This window comes from Cornus florida, unplaced genomic scaffold (genome assembly GCF_030987335.1).
Source record: "Cornus florida cultivar Cherokee Brave unplaced genomic scaffold, ASM3098733v1 CherokeeBrave_3.0.0_Hap2_Chr09, whole genome shotgun sequence".
NCBI classification, from domain to species: domain Eukaryota; kingdom Viridiplantae; phylum Streptophyta; class Magnoliopsida; order Cornales; family Cornaceae; genus Cornus; species Cornus florida.
In genome coordinates, this window is record NW_026775579.1 from 71,800,108 (window position 1) to 71,819,786 (window position 19,679).

General features: G+C 37.5%; 1 protein-coding gene across 1 annotated transcript; it reads right to left on the bottom strand.

The window, feature by feature from the left end:
- Window positions 1-501: 501 nt before the first annotated feature.
- Window positions 502-18,894, bottom strand: LOC132274355 (WAT1-related protein At1g43650-like). The gene is made up of 7 exons (XM_059775616.1): window positions 18,638-18,894; window positions 18,431-18,493; window positions 18,210-18,326; window positions 17,902-18,136; window positions 16,854-17,012; window positions 933-1,084; window positions 502-699 (listed from the first exon to the last, which is right to left on the bottom strand). The coding sequence occupies exons 1-7, from the start codon at window positions 18,838-18,840 to the stop codon at window positions 552-554; spliced, it is 1,077 nt and encodes a 358-aa protein (XP_059631599.1). The 5' UTR covers window positions 18,841-18,894; the 3' UTR covers window positions 502-551.
- Window positions 18,895-19,679: the final 785 nt, after the last annotated feature.

Below are 19,679 nucleotides of genomic sequence, written 5' to 3' on the forward strand. Positions count from 1 at the left end.
ATTTATATTTTCTGAATTTCTGGTAACTATTTTCAGAATTACAAATTAGACAAATCTCTAATGTTTAATGCATCGGAAATGATTTTGTTCTCCAATACAATATGGACACCTTTTATCTTACTTATATGAATGTCACAAAGTGTCCAATGTAGTGAATTTTGTTGGCCTTTTAAAGTGGAGGTTGTGGGTTCAACTACTATGAAAAAGCTAGCATATACAATGGATGTGTGAATTATAGTTGTTGGAACAAAATAAAAAAAGAAGAGCAGCATATATTCACTATGTGGGACTTGAGGGAATAAAATATAATCATATTCCAGAAAGCGACAAAATTACATGACTTGAAATCCCTTTTCTCCCTCCTCAATTTGCTCAACGACCAAACAGAAAGCATGAGAGAGCTGAAAAAGAAAAAACTAATGTGAATCATGTTCTCAGTTACATAAATATGATAGATATGACATCCCAACCATCGCATATTTTTAGTTGGGTACAAGCATGTCTTTATGGTAGCTTTTAATTTGCAAAATCTCTCCAAATAAATCAATCGGTCACTTATGAACATTAATGCTATCCATCTCCGCTAATACTTCCTCTTTGGCTTCAGATTTCTCCTCATTTTTCTGGCTTTTTTCTTCTTTGCTCTTTCCCCACAAAAAACTATAAAGCCCTCCCACCAGCAGCATAGCACCACAAGCACTGCCACAAAATAGAAACAAAAAACCCTTAAAAATGTGAAGGGGGGTATCACAATGCCTATTAGTACTTACATTTATTTCATCACATAAGTAAAAATACATTTATTTCAGTGAGCCATGGTATGATATTTCAAGTGCATTAAAGCACTTTGTTCTTTAAATACATACAAGTGTTTGTGCATGTATGTGTATGTATGTGTATAGAGATATATATATATATATATATATATATACCTTCCCCAGTGAAGGGTCTCCTTGAAGAATACTGCCGAGAGGATGGCGGTTATGACAAGTGCTAATGGACTGAACACGGATGTGAATACAGGGCCTTTCTTCTCTACAGCCCAAACTTGTAGCCAATAAGTAATCCCGGTAACAATCACACCCTGCATTATTCCATTAATTTAATTGTCAATGTAAAGAGATCTAAAAAAATCATATATATAGTATATACATATATACACGCATGACAAAATAAACTTGCATGTCTGTATGTATATTATACATATATATATATGTATATATATATATATATATATGTTCGCGCGGTTTTTGTTCCCTACGCCGGTCGATGGACTCTTCGCGGGCGTGCCAGAGTATTTGTACAAAATACCCAAAATATGTAATTGAACACCAGCCTATCCCTTTTTCCGATGGCTGACTCTCAAGCGATTGTGTGGGAGAGAGACTAGTAAGAACTCTCAGCAAGGTTCTTTTATGCCTTGTTTGTAGCAAGGACTTTTTAGAGTGTCTAAAGAAATGTAACGGCTGATGAATGTTTGAATGGATGGAATGGCCGAATGAAGACAGGCGGCAAGAACTTAATCGATCGCCGGCCGAACGTGATGGCGAGAACTTAATCAATCGCCATCAGCCAAACACAATGGCAAGAATTTAATCGATCGCCACTGAAACGTGATAGCAAGAATTTAATCAATTGCCATCAGCCAAGTAATGACAAGAATTTAATCAATTGTCACTACGATTCAATGGCAAGAATTTAATCAATTGCCATTGAATTGAAAGCGTAACTAAAATTGCGTAATTAAAATTGGCATAATTGAAATTGAAAGAAAGTAAATGGCTGAATTGAAATAGTTGACAATGATCTAATCAATTGCCATTAAATTGAAATAAAGAAATTGATAGGAAAAAATGACGTAGAGTCAATTGAAAACATTTTTAGTTGAAATGCATGTTTTGTGGTGGTGCTGGACGAATTGGAAATGGAGTACAATACTTCTATTTATAGAAGTTCTATCTCAACTTATTTTCCTAATTAATTGCTAGAAAATCTCTTTTGCTTCAATCATTTTCTTTTGAAATTCAAACTGAGCTACGGCCCAACATTCCTCGCCTTCAATATCGATGCTCCAGTTTCAATGGGAAAGTCTTTACTGAAATCTCTCTTTTCCTTGATTTGCTTTACTTTGTTGCTGAAAATAGGTCGTATTCCAGTAGTCTTTCACGTCTCTTCTCCTCTTGTTTCGTCTTGCTTCAAATAGAATACCTTTGTTGAAGAAAATATTGATTGCTAAGAAGTCGGTAGAAAGCTGCTGGAAGATTGCTAGTAAGTTGCTGATTTTTAGCAACTTCTTTCTTCAAGCTTGACTGAAATATTTCCCTTAAATGGCTGGAAGACCATTTATAGCCTTGACCCATACACTCACGTGGCTGCCCCTTCTTTTTGAATTTCATTTCCATAAGGATTCAATTTCCTTTCTCATAACTCAATCCCTATTTTTTAGGAACTTAATTATGTCACCTTAGCTAACCTCTCCCAATGTTCTATTTCTAATGAAATTTCCTTTTGAAATTAACACAAGTCTCGGTTGTTTAGTAACAACCCTTTTGGTGAGGTGGCTGAATATATAGATATCCTCCTAAATCTTCTCCTACTATTTCTCCATTGGCCGACCATTCTTGGACATGCTCAACACTTATTGGCTTCCCATTGGTCCACGTCGCTGCTGAAGTGGCTGCCAAGTTTTGGTGCCAACAAATGCCCCTTGAATTTCAAATGCTTTTATCACTTATGATACGAAGCGTTTGGAATTTGAATCGGCCTAAAATTGTAATTCAAATTTTGGTAATAAATCCTTTTCCCAACCACCTGCTTTAATGGTTATCTTTCCCAATTAAAGCGGTGACTACACTAATCTGCTATTACATCCAGCAAGTATTTAGCTTGATGCCCTCTAATCCCTAAAATCATTCTTCTTCCCTTAAACTTTCTATCTCTGAAATTCTTTCTCGGCAAAATCGTTCCTGACGTCCTCTATGGCTCCTAAGAAAACTAAATCAACTGATTCCACCTCTATCCCTCAACCTTCCGATCCTTCAACTCATGGCAACATCATAGAAAAATCCCTAAAAACTCTATCTCCTTACAAATACTGTCTCAATACCCAATCGATCTTCGTACTAACTTTAAAGGCTTAGGTCCTGCTTTCCTTGACGAAGCTCCTTCATCAATCTCACCTTTCTATCCTTCGGCCGACGTTCTTCCATTCCTTCAAACCTTCCCTCCTAATGAAAATGGCAGTTTGCCACACTTTCATTTTAGAACATGGCATAGCCCAAATGATGCTTGGATCAATTGGGTCGACCGGGTTGGAGCTGTGAAGGGAGAAATATGGAAGGATTGTGGCATATATGATGCCATTCAGCTAAGTAAAACTAACATCGCCCAAGACAGAGCCTTGATGATAGCAGCCATGTTTAATTGGTCGACCACCACCAACTCCTTACACTTGAAGTGTGGCATGATGGCTCCAACCATTCAAGACGTGTGCTATCTAACCGGCCTCAAACCCTTTGGGATTGATGTAAGTACCTTATTGGTAGAAGAGGATTCTCCTTTCATCTTCCCTTCAAAGCAAACTGGAACCAAGTCATCTAAATCCTCTTATGGCAAATACTTAACTTCCACCATGGATCCTCGCGTCCCTGTGAATGATGCTAAACATATTGCCTTCTTGTTGGCCTGGCTGAACAAGTTTCTTTTATGCGTACCGGCCTTTCAAGTCACAAAGGATTTCATTCATGTGGCCCTTGCCCTTTCAAGAGGTAAACACCTTGCTCTTGCCCCCTTGGTGCTTTCTCATTTATATAGAGGGATTTATGACTTGCTTACCTCCAACTTCGGACGCTATGGTGGTCCCCTCTGGTTATTTCAAATTTGGCTTCAAATGTACTTTCCTGAGCTCGGACCTGTGGTGAGGCCTTCGGCCAATGACCCATTACTTTCTGTAAGTTACGCATCGGCCGTACCTAAATCCCATTCGTTTGGAGATTGCTTCAATTTCTTTTACTCCGGTTGTGAACAAAGGACTATCAGCCAATTCCTTCCATTTTCTCATTGCTCACAAGCACCTCGATGGCTGACTCCTCCTCAAGGAGTGTCTACCAAAAAATCAGCTGATAAGCATTCGGCCATGTGGGCTAGTTTCTTACTTTCAAGAGACCTTCACTTCAACACTGGCCCTCTAGGCACAGTAAACTCAAAAGTTGGAGTTGAGTTCTACAATCCAAACCAACTTGCTAGGCAATTTGGTCTGACTCAAATGATCCCCATGCCCCCTTATTTCTCTTTCAACAAAAACTTCCATAGGCGTGTGGTATTTCCAGATGACTCCTATGTAAAGAACGTGTCCTCCCGGTTCTCAAATCTGCAAGCCGGATTCCAATTCCAACCCTTCATCAAGAACCCAGCCTCAGATTCTAGTTTTGTTCAATGGTGGTCTTCTTACATTACTTCTACAAGGACGGCTGATAGCCAGTCACTTGTTGTTAAAATATTGGAATCTTTTAAGTTCATATCTGTGGCCTTTGAAGGGGCATTCATAATTTCCCGGGCCGTTACCCCAAAGAAGATGCCTCAAAAAGATCCTCCCAAAGGTAAAAAACAAACGGCCAAGAAACTCCCTTTCTCTCAGCCAGCAGATGCTCCAACAAGGACCAATAAAGAGAGAAAAGCTAAGGCCAAAGCCACTGCCAGCCTTTTCAAAGGTACGATCTTCCTTTACTTGTATATATATATTAAAAAAAAAATTTTAATTGAATTTCTCTTACCCCTTTTTTTTTTTTTTGCAGATTCAGACAGTGGAACTTTATCAGCCTCGCCTAATCCAGAAAACGTTGAGCCCCAAGATGATGAAATTTCCTCCAGCCAACCTCCTCAGCCTTCAATAACTGAATCAGCCATCATCCCTGATGTTCCTCCAATTCCTCTAAAGGTAAAAGTTTTATCTATTAACACACAAAGATAATCATATCGGCCCAATTGTTAAAATATTTAGCCAATATTGATTTCCAATTCTCGGCCACAACTATTATTGGCCGAGACAAACTTTAATAAAGCTTCCATCTCCAGGGAAAAAGAAAGAAATCAACTGCTCATGGCACTTTAAAAAAAACAAGATTGAGCAAACGTAAGAAACATGAAGTGGAAGAAAATCTAGAAAACCCTCATCCTACAGAAGATGTGGCCGATGATCCCGTAATTAATGTGGCTGACACTCCTTCTGATCATTCCTTAGATGAAAAAGAGGTAAAGATAACTGTACTTGAAATTTCCAAACTTTTCAATTAATATGGTCCTTAATTTCTTCTCTTTTGCAGCAATCTCCTCTTCTTGACTTGGTCTATAGCCCAGTTAGAAATTTCAGCCCTTTGAAGGATTTTCATGATCCCATTGAGGTGCCCTTCAATGTTCAAGTCACTCCTGCTAAAACTTCATCCCAGGGAGATAGCACAGCGGTTCAGCCAGAATTTCCTCCTCCAGAAACTAGTCATCAGCCACTCTTAGTGACAGACATAGCCGAATCATCTAAGGTATTGACTATCTCATATCCCAAAAAAAAAAAATTTAAGATCTAATCTTTCCTCATTTTGTCAGGTGGTGTATGAGAAAACTCAAATTGTTCCTTTATTTCCTCCACAAAAAGCTCCTGCTTCATCTCTATTAGCCTTGAGCAATTTCTTTAAGGATGTGGTGGCTTCAGTGACCAAAGAGAAAGAAAGTGAATCTTCTGGAGCCACCCCAGTCACTTCAGCCAATATCCCTATACAATCCTTAGAAGAGACCAAAAAATCTTTACTTGAGATTTTGAAAAGAGATGCTGCTGATCTTCCTAATTTTGAAAGTGAGCTCATAGCAGTGCTTTCTACACTTAGCCAGTACCCAGACTTTCCGGTTGATCTTCAAGCCACTATTGCTACCTTTAAAGGCCAACTACCAACTCTGACCGATGATATTTTCCAAGCCAATGAAGCAATCAACCAATTCAACAAGAGTAAAAACAGGAAGGATACCCTTGCTAACCAATTGTTAATTCAAGCTTCCTCCTTTGAAAGAGTGAATACAGAGTTCATCGGCCTTGAGGAAAGAAAACATGTCCTTCAGAAAGAGATCGACCAGATCCATGCTCGTAAGGCCATCTTGTCTGCTGAAGCTGCCACATTGCAGTTTGAAGCTCAAGACCTTGCTCACGAGCATGCAAATCTTCGTGGAGAATTACCTCAATTGGAAGAGTCAAAGAGGCAGGCCATGGTGGCCTTCAATCGGTCCTTAGTTATTTGGGCCGATTTCAAGGAAAAATTTGCAAGCATATGAATTTTTTTATATTAGCTTCCTTTTGTGGCCATCTTAGTGTATGATCTTTAAATGATGCAATCTTTTACACTTCAATGAATAAATGGCCTCTTTTGTTACTCCAAACAAGTATTAACATTTTAGCGAGAAAAAATTTATTAAAATAGCCAAATCAGCCTAGAAAAATAGGCCGATTTTTATTACATAAAGGTACACATGGTCAGCCATTAGTACTGGCTAACACTAATTTTCCCTTTCAAAGATTGTCGGTACGTACCTCTTGAGGTACTTGCCATTAATGGGATAGTCATGTAATCGGCCACTGAAATACTTCAGCCTATATGCTCCTCCACTTAAGACTTGATGGACTAAGTATGGCCCTTCCCATTTTTGGGACCACTTCCCATATTTCCTATCGACTTTACCAACTGGCAAAACAACTTTCCAAACCAAATCTTCTTCAGCAAAAGACTTAGGTTTTACCCTCTTGTTGTAGATCCTCATCACCTTCTTCTTGTGAGTTATGATATGATCCAAGGCATCCCTTCTAACTTCATCCAAATCTTCCAATTCTACTAACATTGCTTGAGTATAATCAGCTGGAGTTAGATTATTTTGAAAAGCAACTCTGGCTGATTTAACCTTCATCTTCATAGGCAGAACAGCATCATGACCATAAGTTAACATGTATGGTGTAACTCCTGTGCCTGTTCTTTTTGAGTTCCTATAGGCCCATAAAGCTTCAGACAAAGTCTCATGCCACCTTCTTGGCTTATCTTTGATCATTTTTTCAATGATCTCTATTAAAATTTTATTTGAAGATTCGGCCTGGTCATTTGCTTGAGCATAGTATGACGTAGAGGCTGACATATGAATATTCATGTTGTGGCCGAATTGTAGTACATCAGTTGCCCTAAATACTGTTGCATTGTCTGAAACAAGTGTTTCTGGAATCCCAAATCTGTGGATGATATTTTGTTCCATGAAATTAATCACTGTTTACTGATCAACCGCTTTGCAAGCCTTGGCCTCAACCCATTTAGTAAAATAATCTGTGGCAACAATCACCCAGTGATGGCCTTTGCTTGATAGTGGATTAATTTTACCAATAAGGTTAAGGCCCCAACCTCTGAATGGCCAAAGTTTGATTATTGGCTGTAATTCTTTTGCTGGTACATTTTGAATCGGCCCGTGTCTTTGACAAGCTTGACAACCTTTTGAGTAATCTATGCAATCTTTTCTCATCCTCGGCCAATAATATCCATACCTGCGAATCAGCCATCTCATTTTAATCCCAGCTTGGTGAGCCCCACAGCTGCCCTCATGTACCTCGGCCATAACCTGAAGTGATTCCTCCTTACTTATGCATTGTAGTAGGAACCCATCTTCTAACCCTTTTCTGTATAGATCCCCATCTAGAAGCACAAAGCTGATCGCTTTTCTTTTAATACTTCTATCAGCCTTGATGTTTGGATTTCGAAGAAACATTATAAATGGTAACCTCCAGTCATCGTCGGCCAAATCTTCTACATCAATTGTCCAAGTATCAAACAACATAGTATTTCTCAATTCGGTCGATGGCAAAGATCTTCGTGTTATCTTTATCAACTGATCTTCTATTCCGGCTGGTACTCTTATTCCTGAGGCTGCTTGGGCCATGCTGTTGGCCTCCTTATTCTGCCCTCTCGGTCAGAACTTAAGTTGAACATTATCAAATTGATTAATTAATGAAGTGGCCAGAGAATGAAACGGCCTTAATTGCCAACTTAGGCACTTAAAATCTTCAGAAATTTGGCTAAGGACTAAGTTTGAATCTTCCAAAATCTTTACATCTCTAACAGCCATTTCAATTAAAATCTCCAGGCCGATTATAAGCGCTTCATATTCGGCCTGATTATTTGAACATTTAAAATCTAAAAAGAAAGAGAATGAAGCCTTTCTGCCAGCTGGCGAAATAATAACAATACCTGCTCCTGCTCCATCAGCCGTGCTTGATCCATCAAACATCAAGATCCAAGGAGTTAAGAATATAGCTGATGACTCCAATTCATTATAAACCCATGGATCAATATCAGTTGAAGGATGATCAGCCAAAAAATCAGCCAGAACCCTTCCTTTTACTGATTTTTGTGGGACGTAGATAAAATTGAATTCCATCAAAGCCAAAGCCCACTTACCTATTCAGCCAGTGATCAATGGCCTTGATAGCATATACTTGATCACGTTAGTCTGACAAAGAATGTAAACATCAACAGGCCGCATGTATACTCTCAGCTTCATGGCCGAATGGTACAAAGATAAACAAAGCTTCTCAATTGAGGAATATCTGCATTCTACATTAGTTAGTACTCTACTCAGGTAGTAGACAGCCTGCTCCTTTCCATGTTCATTGTCTTGTGCGAGCATACTACCAATTGATTCTTCTGCGGCCGATAAATAAAGCTTTAACGGCCACTTCTTTCTTGGAGGCATTACAACCGGGGGGTTTGCCAAATACTCTTTTATTTTGTCAAAGGCCTTCTGATGGGATTCGTCCCAATGAAATTTCTCATGTGACTTTAATTTTACTAAAGTCGAAAAGACATGCACTCGGCCAGCATGGTTAGAAATGAATCTTCTAAGAAAACTTACCTGGCCGAGGAACTTTTGCACTTGTTTTTTGTTGGCTGGGGCCCTAGCATTTATAATAGCTTTGACCTTGTTCTGATCAACTTCAATACCTCGTTTGTGTACCAAGAACCCCAAGAAATTCCCGGCTGAAACTCCAAATGCACACTTCAATGGGTTCATTTTCAATTTGTGAATCCTCATCCTTTCAAAGGCCCTTTTCAAGTGTTCCAAATGCTGTCTCTTGGCCGATGATTTCACAACTACATCATCTATATAAATTTCCATGAATCGGCCAATCATATCATGAAAGATAGAATTCATTGCCCTTTGATAAGTAGCCCCAGCATTTTTTAAGCCAAATGGCATCACAATCTACTCAAAAGTACCAATTGACCCAGGACATCTAAAAGCCGTTTTATGAACATCTTCCTCGGCTAAATAGATTTGATTATAACCTGAATGGCCGTCCATAAAAGACAATATTTCATGCTTAGCGGCCGAATCAATAAGTTGATCGGCCACATGCATTGGATATTCATCTTTTGGAGTGGCATTATTTAAATTGCGAAAATCCACACAAACTCTAAGTTTGCCATTCTTCTTCATTACCGGAACAACATTAGACATCCATTCAACATACCTAACTGTTCAAATAAATCATGCCTTAAGAAGTCTCTCAATTTCTTCTTTAATTTTGACCATTACTTCCGAAGACATCCTTCTTGGTGGTTGTTTATATGGCTGAAAATCTTTCTTGATCGGTAATCTATGTTCTACCAATTTTCTAGACAGGCCAGGCATCTCTTCATAACTCCAAGCAAAGCAATCCTTATATTCATTTAATAATTTAATCAAATCGGCCTGGAATTTAGGCTCAAGCAAAACACTAACAAATAATGGCCGATTATCTTTTTTAGTACCAACATTTATTTCCAATAAAGGATCTTGCACCTCTGCTTTATTATCTTCCATCCTGGAAGGGGCTGACTCCAAATCTTCAAGTTGGATTGGATTCAGCTTTTCGAAACCTTCTTCAATTATATCGGCTGTGCTGGCCGATACCTCTTCATATAGCTGTTCTTCTCTGGCCAATCTCTTCTCAGCCAGATATGCTTTCAGTCTTATGCAAGCGGCCCTGAAAGCTTGCCGCTTCTTTTCTTCATTGGTTTTGTGATCCATCAGTAACATCTTCAATGTCCTTGATGGTCGACCTGAAAATATCAATTTTCGGCCGAGCTGCTTCTGACAATAATTCTTTAATATCAGCATTAATTAAATTCTTCTTCATTGTTGCCGCTGCTGGTCGTCCCATCCTGTTAATGCCAACAAATTTGATAGGTACAACAGTTTCATCATAAAGTGCAGCCTCAGCCGAATACACCCTATCTATAAAGGGTTTGTTATCGGCCTCAACAATTTTTACCTTATTTCCATCCCAAAAAATCAACATTTGATGCAAGGTTGATGGGATGCACATGTTAGGATGAATCCAATCTCGGCCTAAAAGGAGATTATAGGCCGCGGTTGAATCAATGATAAAGAAAGCCGTAAAAGATGTCTTACCGCCAATAGTAATTTCCAAAGGTAGAATACCTTTGGTGTTACTAGATCCTCCATTAAAACCACTGATGGCCACGTCGGTTGGAACTACATCATCCATGGTTTTACCCAATTTCTTCAAAGTAGTTGATGGAATGACATTCACCACCGAACCATTGTCAACCAAAACCCTATTGATTGGCTGACCCTCAACCCATACTTTAACATACAACGGCCTCAACTACTGTGTCATGGACAAAGGTGGTTTTTCAAAAATGATTTTATCGGCCTTAGATGGTTGATCCTGAGAGATCAATCCTATCCCGGCCGATGAACTTGTCGAATCGTTCTTAATTTCTGAAGATTCAGCCTTTTCTTCCTGCTTGGCTGACTCAACATCCCTGTTCATCGTTGGTTCTATCCTTGCTTCAAACACAGAAGGCAAAACAAATACCATGCTACAATTTACCTTATCTGGGAGAGAACCAAAACGAATTATGTACTTGGCCGCGTGCTTTGGATCCTGGTCGGGCTGATCATCTTTTTCTTCATAAAAGCATGCCTTATTCTCAAATGATGTAGCGACCTCCATGTCTTCAGCCACCACTGGTTCATTTTTCCTTTCTAGTTGATCATGGTCGATCTTGTCTTCTTTCCTTTTGAGTTCTGCATTTTTCCTTTGCATCCTCCTTTTTTGGGTACGTGTAGGAGGCTGCTTAGGAAACTTTGGGTGACTTACTTGAGTTCATCTGCCATGGTCAACCAAAGGAGGTCTAACCATTCTTACACGGCTAGATTCTTCTCCTTTTTGAACCCATATTTCTGACTGAATTGTTGGTTTCCTTTTGAAACTAGGATAAAAATGTTGTTCTGGCAGGACTCTATCGGCCACCGATGACCGAATGATTCTCACTGCCCTCGGCCCATTTTCTCTAAATATTGATCGATTGATTTCTTCGTGATTCGGTCTAGGCTGATGGCCTAACCTTTCATGGACACTGCGCTTTCTGGTTGATTGGAAATAGCCCCTCTTGTCTGAGTCATTCCTTTGGCCTTTGCAATTTGGACAACTACCATGGTTGATGAGGGCAATTTGAGCTTTTCTTAACTGAATTTCCAAGTCCTTAACTTTCTGCTCATCATTACTGGCCGATGAACTACCAAGAACTTTTGGTAATCTTTCCTGTCTACCATTATCAGCGGCTTTTTCAGTTGCCAGGCTGATTACATTGGTATTGACAATATTAGGAAATGGATCGCCATCGACCCCCATTACATCTGGCTTCTTTTCAGGGAATTTCAATACACCTTCATCGATAGATTTCTGCAATACATTTCTAAATACATAACAATTGTTAGTAGTATGATTCCATGAATTATGAAATTTGCAGAACTCTCTTCCTTTTAAATCATGGGTCGATGGTATATTGTGTCCTTTTGGTAGAACGATTTGTTTGTCGGCCAACAAATGATCAAAAATTTGTTCTGTTTTGGCCAGATCAAACGTATAAACCTTACCAGTATCAGCCGTACCCTTCCTGGCCGATGAAGTCAATGGCTGAGTACCACTGGTGGATACATTTGGTTTTGTTAAAGCGTCATATACATAAGGTTTCTTTAGAATGACTTCGGCTAAATTAGCTTCAAAATCTTCCTCTTCAACCACATCAGTTGAATAAACTTCATAGTTGGGGTCCCTATAGTACGTACCTTTAGAGGAATTTTTTCGTTCTTTCTCCTCTTTGAGAACCAACTCATAGCTGGTAGCTTTCTCGGCCAGGTCATACATGTCACGAAATGGAACTCCTTCAAACCTCTTCCGAAGTTCAAAATCAAGGCCGTTCAAAGCCAAACGAATGTACTCCTGTTCTGGAAGAGGTACACGACATCTTAATCTTGCTCTCCTGAATCTTGCAATGAATGTCTCGATCGATTCACTAGGCAATTGACTTAGCCTGGATAAATCGGCCAGAGTAGGTTCTGTCTCCGTACGGTAGAACTGATTGTGGAATAATTCCTCCATCTGTGGCCAATTAAAAACAGAGTTAGGAGGTAGACGAATATACCATGAAAAAGCTGTGCCTGTCAAAGAGTTAGGAAAAAGTCTCAATTTCAACCACGGGCTAACACTGGCCTCTCCACATTGAACCGTGAATCGGCCAATGTGTTCCACGGTCGATTGATTCCCCTCTCCACTAAAGGTTACAAAGTCAGGGACTTTATATCCTCTAGGGAACTCAACTTGGTCTACCACTTCTGGATAAGGAGTTCTATAAATTGGTCGGCCGGCACCTCTAAGTTCTAGGCCATATTCTTGTGTGAGTAAATCAGCTAATTGTCTTCTATCTAACATGACTTGAGGTGGCTGATTTAGTATTGGTGGTACCTGATTAAAAACTGGCGGCTGATTAGCCGCTGGTTGATAGCAATTCGGCCAATCATGTGGCTGATTAGCCATATTCTGCCCCCCGAGCCCTACCTGTTGCGGCACATGAGTATACAGTGGGTTCGGTGGCCTCCACCTGATCTGATTGCCCCCCAAGTTCAAAGGCATCCGAGGAGGGTTTGGTGGAATTACCTGTGGCCGCGAACCTGCTACTGGTGGCTGATTAGAACCTACCAACGTAGGCTGAGGATAGCTTTCTGCCCAGGTGAGTAGCGTATGAACCGGCTGACTTAATGTTGCACCTGGTTGGAGTGTCACTACTGGCGGCCATGGCTGTGATGTTTCAACGGCCCTCTCTGGCCGAGCAGCTTGTGATAGATTCGGCTGAGAAGCCGATTCCTGATTGTTGGAGCTGCTAGCTTGAGTCGGCTTGTTCAAAATAAAGGCTGAGAGTTGGGACATATTTTCATGCAAGTCGTTGTAGCGTGCTCCCATCCTTCCCATTGCATCTACCAAGGAGCTAACCTGTGCTTGAAGTACGGCTAACTCATCAGTAGGACCTGCTGCAGAATTCTCAGCCTGTACTAGCTGATCGCCTTCCTCCAAATCTTCATCAGTAGCCACGGCCTTAGAATTTTTTGTGGGCCGCGACATATTTGCCTCTTTTATAACACTTTAGTAGTGGTCCCACCGGGCGTGCCAAAACGTGTTCGCGTGGTTTTTGTTCCCTACGTCGGTCGATGGACTCTTCACGGACGTGCCAGAGTATTTGTACAAAATACCCAAAATATGTAATTGAACACCAACCTATCCCTTTTTCCGATGGCTGACTCTCAAGCGATTGTGTGGGAGAGAGACTAGTAAGAACTCCCAGCAAGGTTCTTTTATGCCTTGTTTGTAGTAAGGACTTTTTAGAGTGTCTAAAGAAATGTAACGGCTGATGAATGTTTGAATGGATGGAATGACCGAATGAAGACAGGCGGCAAAAACTTAATCGATCGCCGGCCGAACGTGATGGCGAGAACTTAATCAATCGCCATCAGCCAAACACAATGGTAAGAATTTAATCGATCGCCACTGAAACATGATAGCAAGAATTTAATCAATTGCCATCAGCCAAGTCATGACAAGAATTTAATCAATTGTCACTACGATTCAATGGCAAGAATTTAATCAATTGCCATTGAATTGAAAGCTTAACTAAAATTGCGTAATTAAAATTGGCATAATTGAAATTGAAAGAAAGTAAATGGCTGAATTGAAATAGTTGACAATGATCTAATCAATTGCCATTAAATTGAAATAAAGAAATTGATAGGAAAAAATGACGTAGAGTCAATTGAAAACATTTTTAGTTGAAATGCATGTTTTGTGGTGGTGCTGGACGAATTGGAAATGGAGTACAATACTTCTATTTATAGAAGTTCTATCTCAACTTATTTTCCTAATTAATTGCTAGAAAATCTCTTTTGCTTCAATCATTTTCTTTTGAAATTCAAACTGAGCTACGGCCCAACATTCCTCGCCTTCAATATCGATGCTCCAGTTTCAATGGGAAAGTCTTTACTGAAATCTCTCTTTTCCTTGATTTGCTTTACTTTGTTGCTGAAACTAGGTCGTATTCCAGTAGTCTTTCACGTCTCTTCTCCTCTTGTTTCGTCTTGCTTCAAATAGAATACCTTTGTTGAAGAAAATATTGATTGCTAAGAAGTCGGTAGAAAGTTGCTGGAAGATTGCTAGTAAGTTGTTGATTTTTAGCAACTTCTTTCTTCAAGCTTGACTGAAATATTTCCCTTAAATGGCTGGAAGACCATTTATAGCCTTGACCCATACACTCACGTGACTGCCCCTTTTTTTTGAATTTCATTTCCATAAGGATTCAATTTCCTTTCTCATAACTAAATCCCTATTTTTTAGGAACTTAATTATGTTACCTTAGCCAACCTCTCCCAATGTTCTATTTCTAATGAAATTTCCTTTTGAAATTAACACAAGTCTCGGTTGTTTAGTAACAACCCTTTTGGTGAGGTGGCTGAATATATAGATATCCTCCTAAATCTTCTCCTACTATTTCTCCATTGGCCGACCATTCTTGGACATGCTCAACACTTATCGGCTTCCCATTGGTCCACGTCGCTGCTGAAGTGGCTGCCAAGTTTTGGTGCCAACAATATATATGGAATATATATGCACAGTGTATAACTTGCTTACGAGTGTATGCCAATGCCTATACTGTAGATTAAATTTATGATGAGATGGGAGCATATAATATTCAAGCACAATAGCCAATAAATGGGCATATAACACAATATGGGTGGAATCAAAAAAGAAATTCGTATGTGCCCTTGAGTGGGGAGGCATATCAATATCGAGAGACCATAATGGAAAATCTCCCATTCTTTTAATCTACTTTTTAATCGTCATGAGTTGTTGAATCAAGATCCAATGTGATATACATATATAAAATATATATACAATTTCATATACATAATGATTGAAATTTTAATAGTTAACAAAGATACTATATTAAGATGAAACCTAAAAAATAGACTACAAGTTTTCAAATGGTTAATTAATTTATATTTTAAAATGGGTTCTATTAAATTTGATATATAGATAGTCACATAGACGCGGTCAAGTAGTAGGTTTTTCTTTGTCGGGCTAAATAAGAGTACTCTATTTTTTTTACTAGAACATGACAATTTAATTTTCACAATACACATAATTAAAACATTATGAATTTTTTTTATTTTCATTTTGTTAATTAATTGGGAATATGCAAATAATAATAATAATAATAATAATAATAATAATAATAATAATAATAATACTAATTAGGAAATGCATTGATGATGTGTTACTTTTAGGGGTGTATACGGTCTGATTTGGACCGGATTGAGAATTTTTTGGAACCAAAATATTTATAACGGTTTCACTATTTTTAAAACCAGACCGAACCATAATGCCCATGGAACCAAACCAAAACAAATCGTAAAAAATCGGTTTGGTTCGGTTCAGTTTATTGGTTTCAGTTGATTTTGGTTTTATTTTATTTTTTAAAAAACAAAATTTCTTATTTTTTCCTGTAATCGAAAATATGGCCTTAACTTGTGAAACAACTCCAGTTGACTAAATTAACACAACAGTTAAAAAAATATAACATGTCAAGTTGTCAACAACAATCTTCCAGTAGACTATTCCAAAAATAAATTGTTTAACAACTAAAAATCTTGGAAGAAGAAAATTAAACGACAGTAGGATGATGCCGAGGACGGACAGCAGACAACGGCGGGACAGCGGCAGGACGTAGGCAGGATGATGTCGAGGACGGCAATACAGGATTTGGAAATTTTGAGACTCTGTATTGAGGAATGACGATTTGAAAGAGAGGAAGTGTGTTTGGATTTTGGAAGTGAAAGACAGAGGGAGGCGCTTAGAGTAGGAGTCATGGACCATCTTTTGTATTTATACTTAGGGTTTAATGCTAGGAGTCTCTGGTAGTTTTTAGTTTTTTATTGTTTGGCATCATTTCGTTTTCTTTCATCATGAGTTTTATTGAGAAAGGCAAAAGAGCTCCACTTTTTAGAAAAACATTCAAAGTTGTCCAGACAAAAACTAAGTTATATCATTTATATATATATATATATATCTATATATATATATATATATAAAAGTTATATAACGGCTCGGTCGGGCTGGTCCAACAAGACCCCAATCCAAGACCAAATCGTAAAATTACGGTTTCATAATTTTGGGTCTAAAATCGAACCAAACCGCTATACAACTAGTCCAAACTGTCTATTTTAGTTCGGTCCGATCCGGTTTTTCGGTTTATTGAATTTTTTGAACACCCTAGTTACTTTGAATTATTATTATTTTTTTAATTTTAATTTTAAAACATTGATTCTATACTTTCAAACATAGTTTGAGAAATAAAAAAAATGTCTAAAAACATAATCGAATTAATGTTAAAATGTACGGAGAAACATACACAATAGAGCAAAGAAATAAGATTCAAACATACACAATAGAGCAAAGAAATAAGATTAACGTCCCATCCAAGCTTCCACAATGATATGTCCCTATCCTTGGCAACACTCCAAAGTGTAGATATTATGCAGCTAAAGAAGATTTGCATAGTTGTAAGACGTATTTTTGCTGGATATTGCTTCATAAGAGGACGCTGATAATACAAAAATAAAATAATTAAATTGAAAATATCTTGATCGATTCATTTTATTATAATATATATATTAGATGATTTAAATACTATTAAAGTTACACATTTTAAATATTTTGGAATAGATTGTGGTTAATTTGGTTTCAGATCCTTATAAGATTCTCAGGCTTAATTCGCTTGGATTGAAGGAAAGAAAAAGAACAGAAAGAGAGGGATATTGATTTTCATGTTTAGTTAGGATAGAAAAGAAAGGATAAGAAGAGATTTGAAGGTGAATATATAACTTAACCTTCAAATCTCTCCTTTACTATACTTTTAAATTGAAAATATTTAAAAAGAAATGATAAGGACTTAGGCTCTGTTTATTTCGACGTAAAATATATATATATTTTTAGGTAAAATATTCTTTTATTTTTACTTTGTCTATATTTGACAAAGGTCTAAATCGAGATTAAGGTCGAGTCTATCGGGTGAGACATGTAGAATAAGTCTATCGGGTGAGACATGTAGAATAACTTGTCGAAAATTAGTAGATAAATTATTTTTGTTAAATTTTAATATTTTTTTTCTTCGTAAATATTTTACAATAACTAAACACTAGAAAATAAAAAATATTTTACATCTAGACAAACGGAGCCTAAAAATAAAACTTTCGTAATGAAAATAACCTTAATATTAATTTTATAGAAATGAATTTAGGTCTCATCTTAAAATAATTTATTTTTATTTTTACGCTTTTACCTTTTCCAAACAAGAATGTAGGTCATTAATATTTTTTTTCTCGTTATTAATGTTAGTCTTGTTAGATGGTGGCGGTGAAGTATTTATGTGTGTGTGTGTGTGTGTATAGATAGATAGAGAGAGAGAGAGAGAGAGAGAGAGGTGGGGGAACCTGGATAATGAGCCACAAAGACCACGTGAGGGTGGATCCAAACATGAGAAGAGCTCCTTTTATCCAATCCTCTTTGGAACTAGTATTCTTTGTGGACTCTGAAACTTCCTTCTCAATACCTGAGTAAATAGGAGGCCCCTTTATGAAAGTAAACACCATAGCCCCTGAAAATCCCACTGCAGAACCAAACACCTTCGCTATTCCATGCCTTTGCCTTATGTAAACACTTTCCATCCTGAAATTATTTTCCAAAATCAATCATGTATATACATACATACATACATACATACATATATATATATATATACCTTAATAAAACAGCCATGATAAAGACCACGGCAGGAATTGTGTTAGTGCTGGCTGTAGCAAATGTTGCAGAGGTGTATTTAATTCCCAAATAGTAGAGATTCAAGCTCAGAGTAAGCCTGAAAGTATATTTTCATATATACATGAAGGATCGTTAGAATATTAATTTACAATTAAAACTCATTCAAATTACAAAAATTTACTAAAAACCAATTGCACATACCCACATAAAGAAGTAAAGAAGATCTTGCAGACTAAATTGCATGATAGTGGAACTTTCTTATTACTGCAAATTCAGAAGAAAAATCATATATAAAGTGTGGGACACCACATATATACATATACATATACATACATACATATATATATATATATATATATATATATATATAATATTAGGATGTGTTTGGGAATGTAATTTAATTATAACCTTTCGAGGAAGAAAGCAAATGGAGCTAAGGCAAGTGTAGCGAATCCTTGTCGATAAGCGACAAAAACAGAATGTTTCATTCCTGAACTCATTGATGCCTTGGAGAACAAGGACATGCCTGCATACACAAACTGTATAAATATCATTGCAATAAAAGGCTTATGCTTCTCCATAGCCTCTGTTAACCAAAGTAAAGCCTTCATGTTGCAGTACTGTCTAATATATATCTTGCCCTTGTTTGAGGGAATTATATATATATTGAGAATATATATATCTTCAATGTACACAAGAGTTATTTTGGTGCTCTTCAATTTATAGAGAAGCCTAGCTTGCATGAATAGTACTACTTTTTGCAAGCCTATGTGCCATTTTTTTCAACTTTAATTAATTAAGACATGAAAGTGGTAATTACTTTTCATTCCACCTGATGATGAAAGGAGAATCCACTAATTGGAGAATTGAGGGTCTAAATCAAAGTATAACACCTTTACCATTAAAAAATAAAAATAAAGATAAAAATGAAATAAATAAAATAACAAATCAAGGTATACTTGTCCTTTTAGTGTCGATTTCTAAAGTGCACTAGCAACTTCGCAAATGGATCCGGATTCTCTCTAGCTCCTGTTCCAAGTGATGAAATAGGAGCTGGAGAGGATTTTGTACCGACGGTTACAACTATCACTTTTCATCGGTCAAAAAGTGTTGTAACTTTTCATCCGTCGAATAGTGACTCCCTTGCGTAGTTAGGATCCGGTGCAAGATCCATCACATTCGACTACACAAGATCGAGTAATAATAATAATAATAGTAATAATAAGAAATTATTATGCATACATGGAGGGGAGTTATCGATCTTAATTTATCATTTAATAAAGTCAAAGTCACGATATTTCTAAAAAATAGAGTCGACTAAAATACTAATATGAATATAAAAAAATACTATTCATTTACTAAAACTATCTTTACTATTTTTCGGTACCATTTTTATATATATAAGTACCACTCTGTGTGCATATGTATTAGTCTTTTTGTATATGCGGGT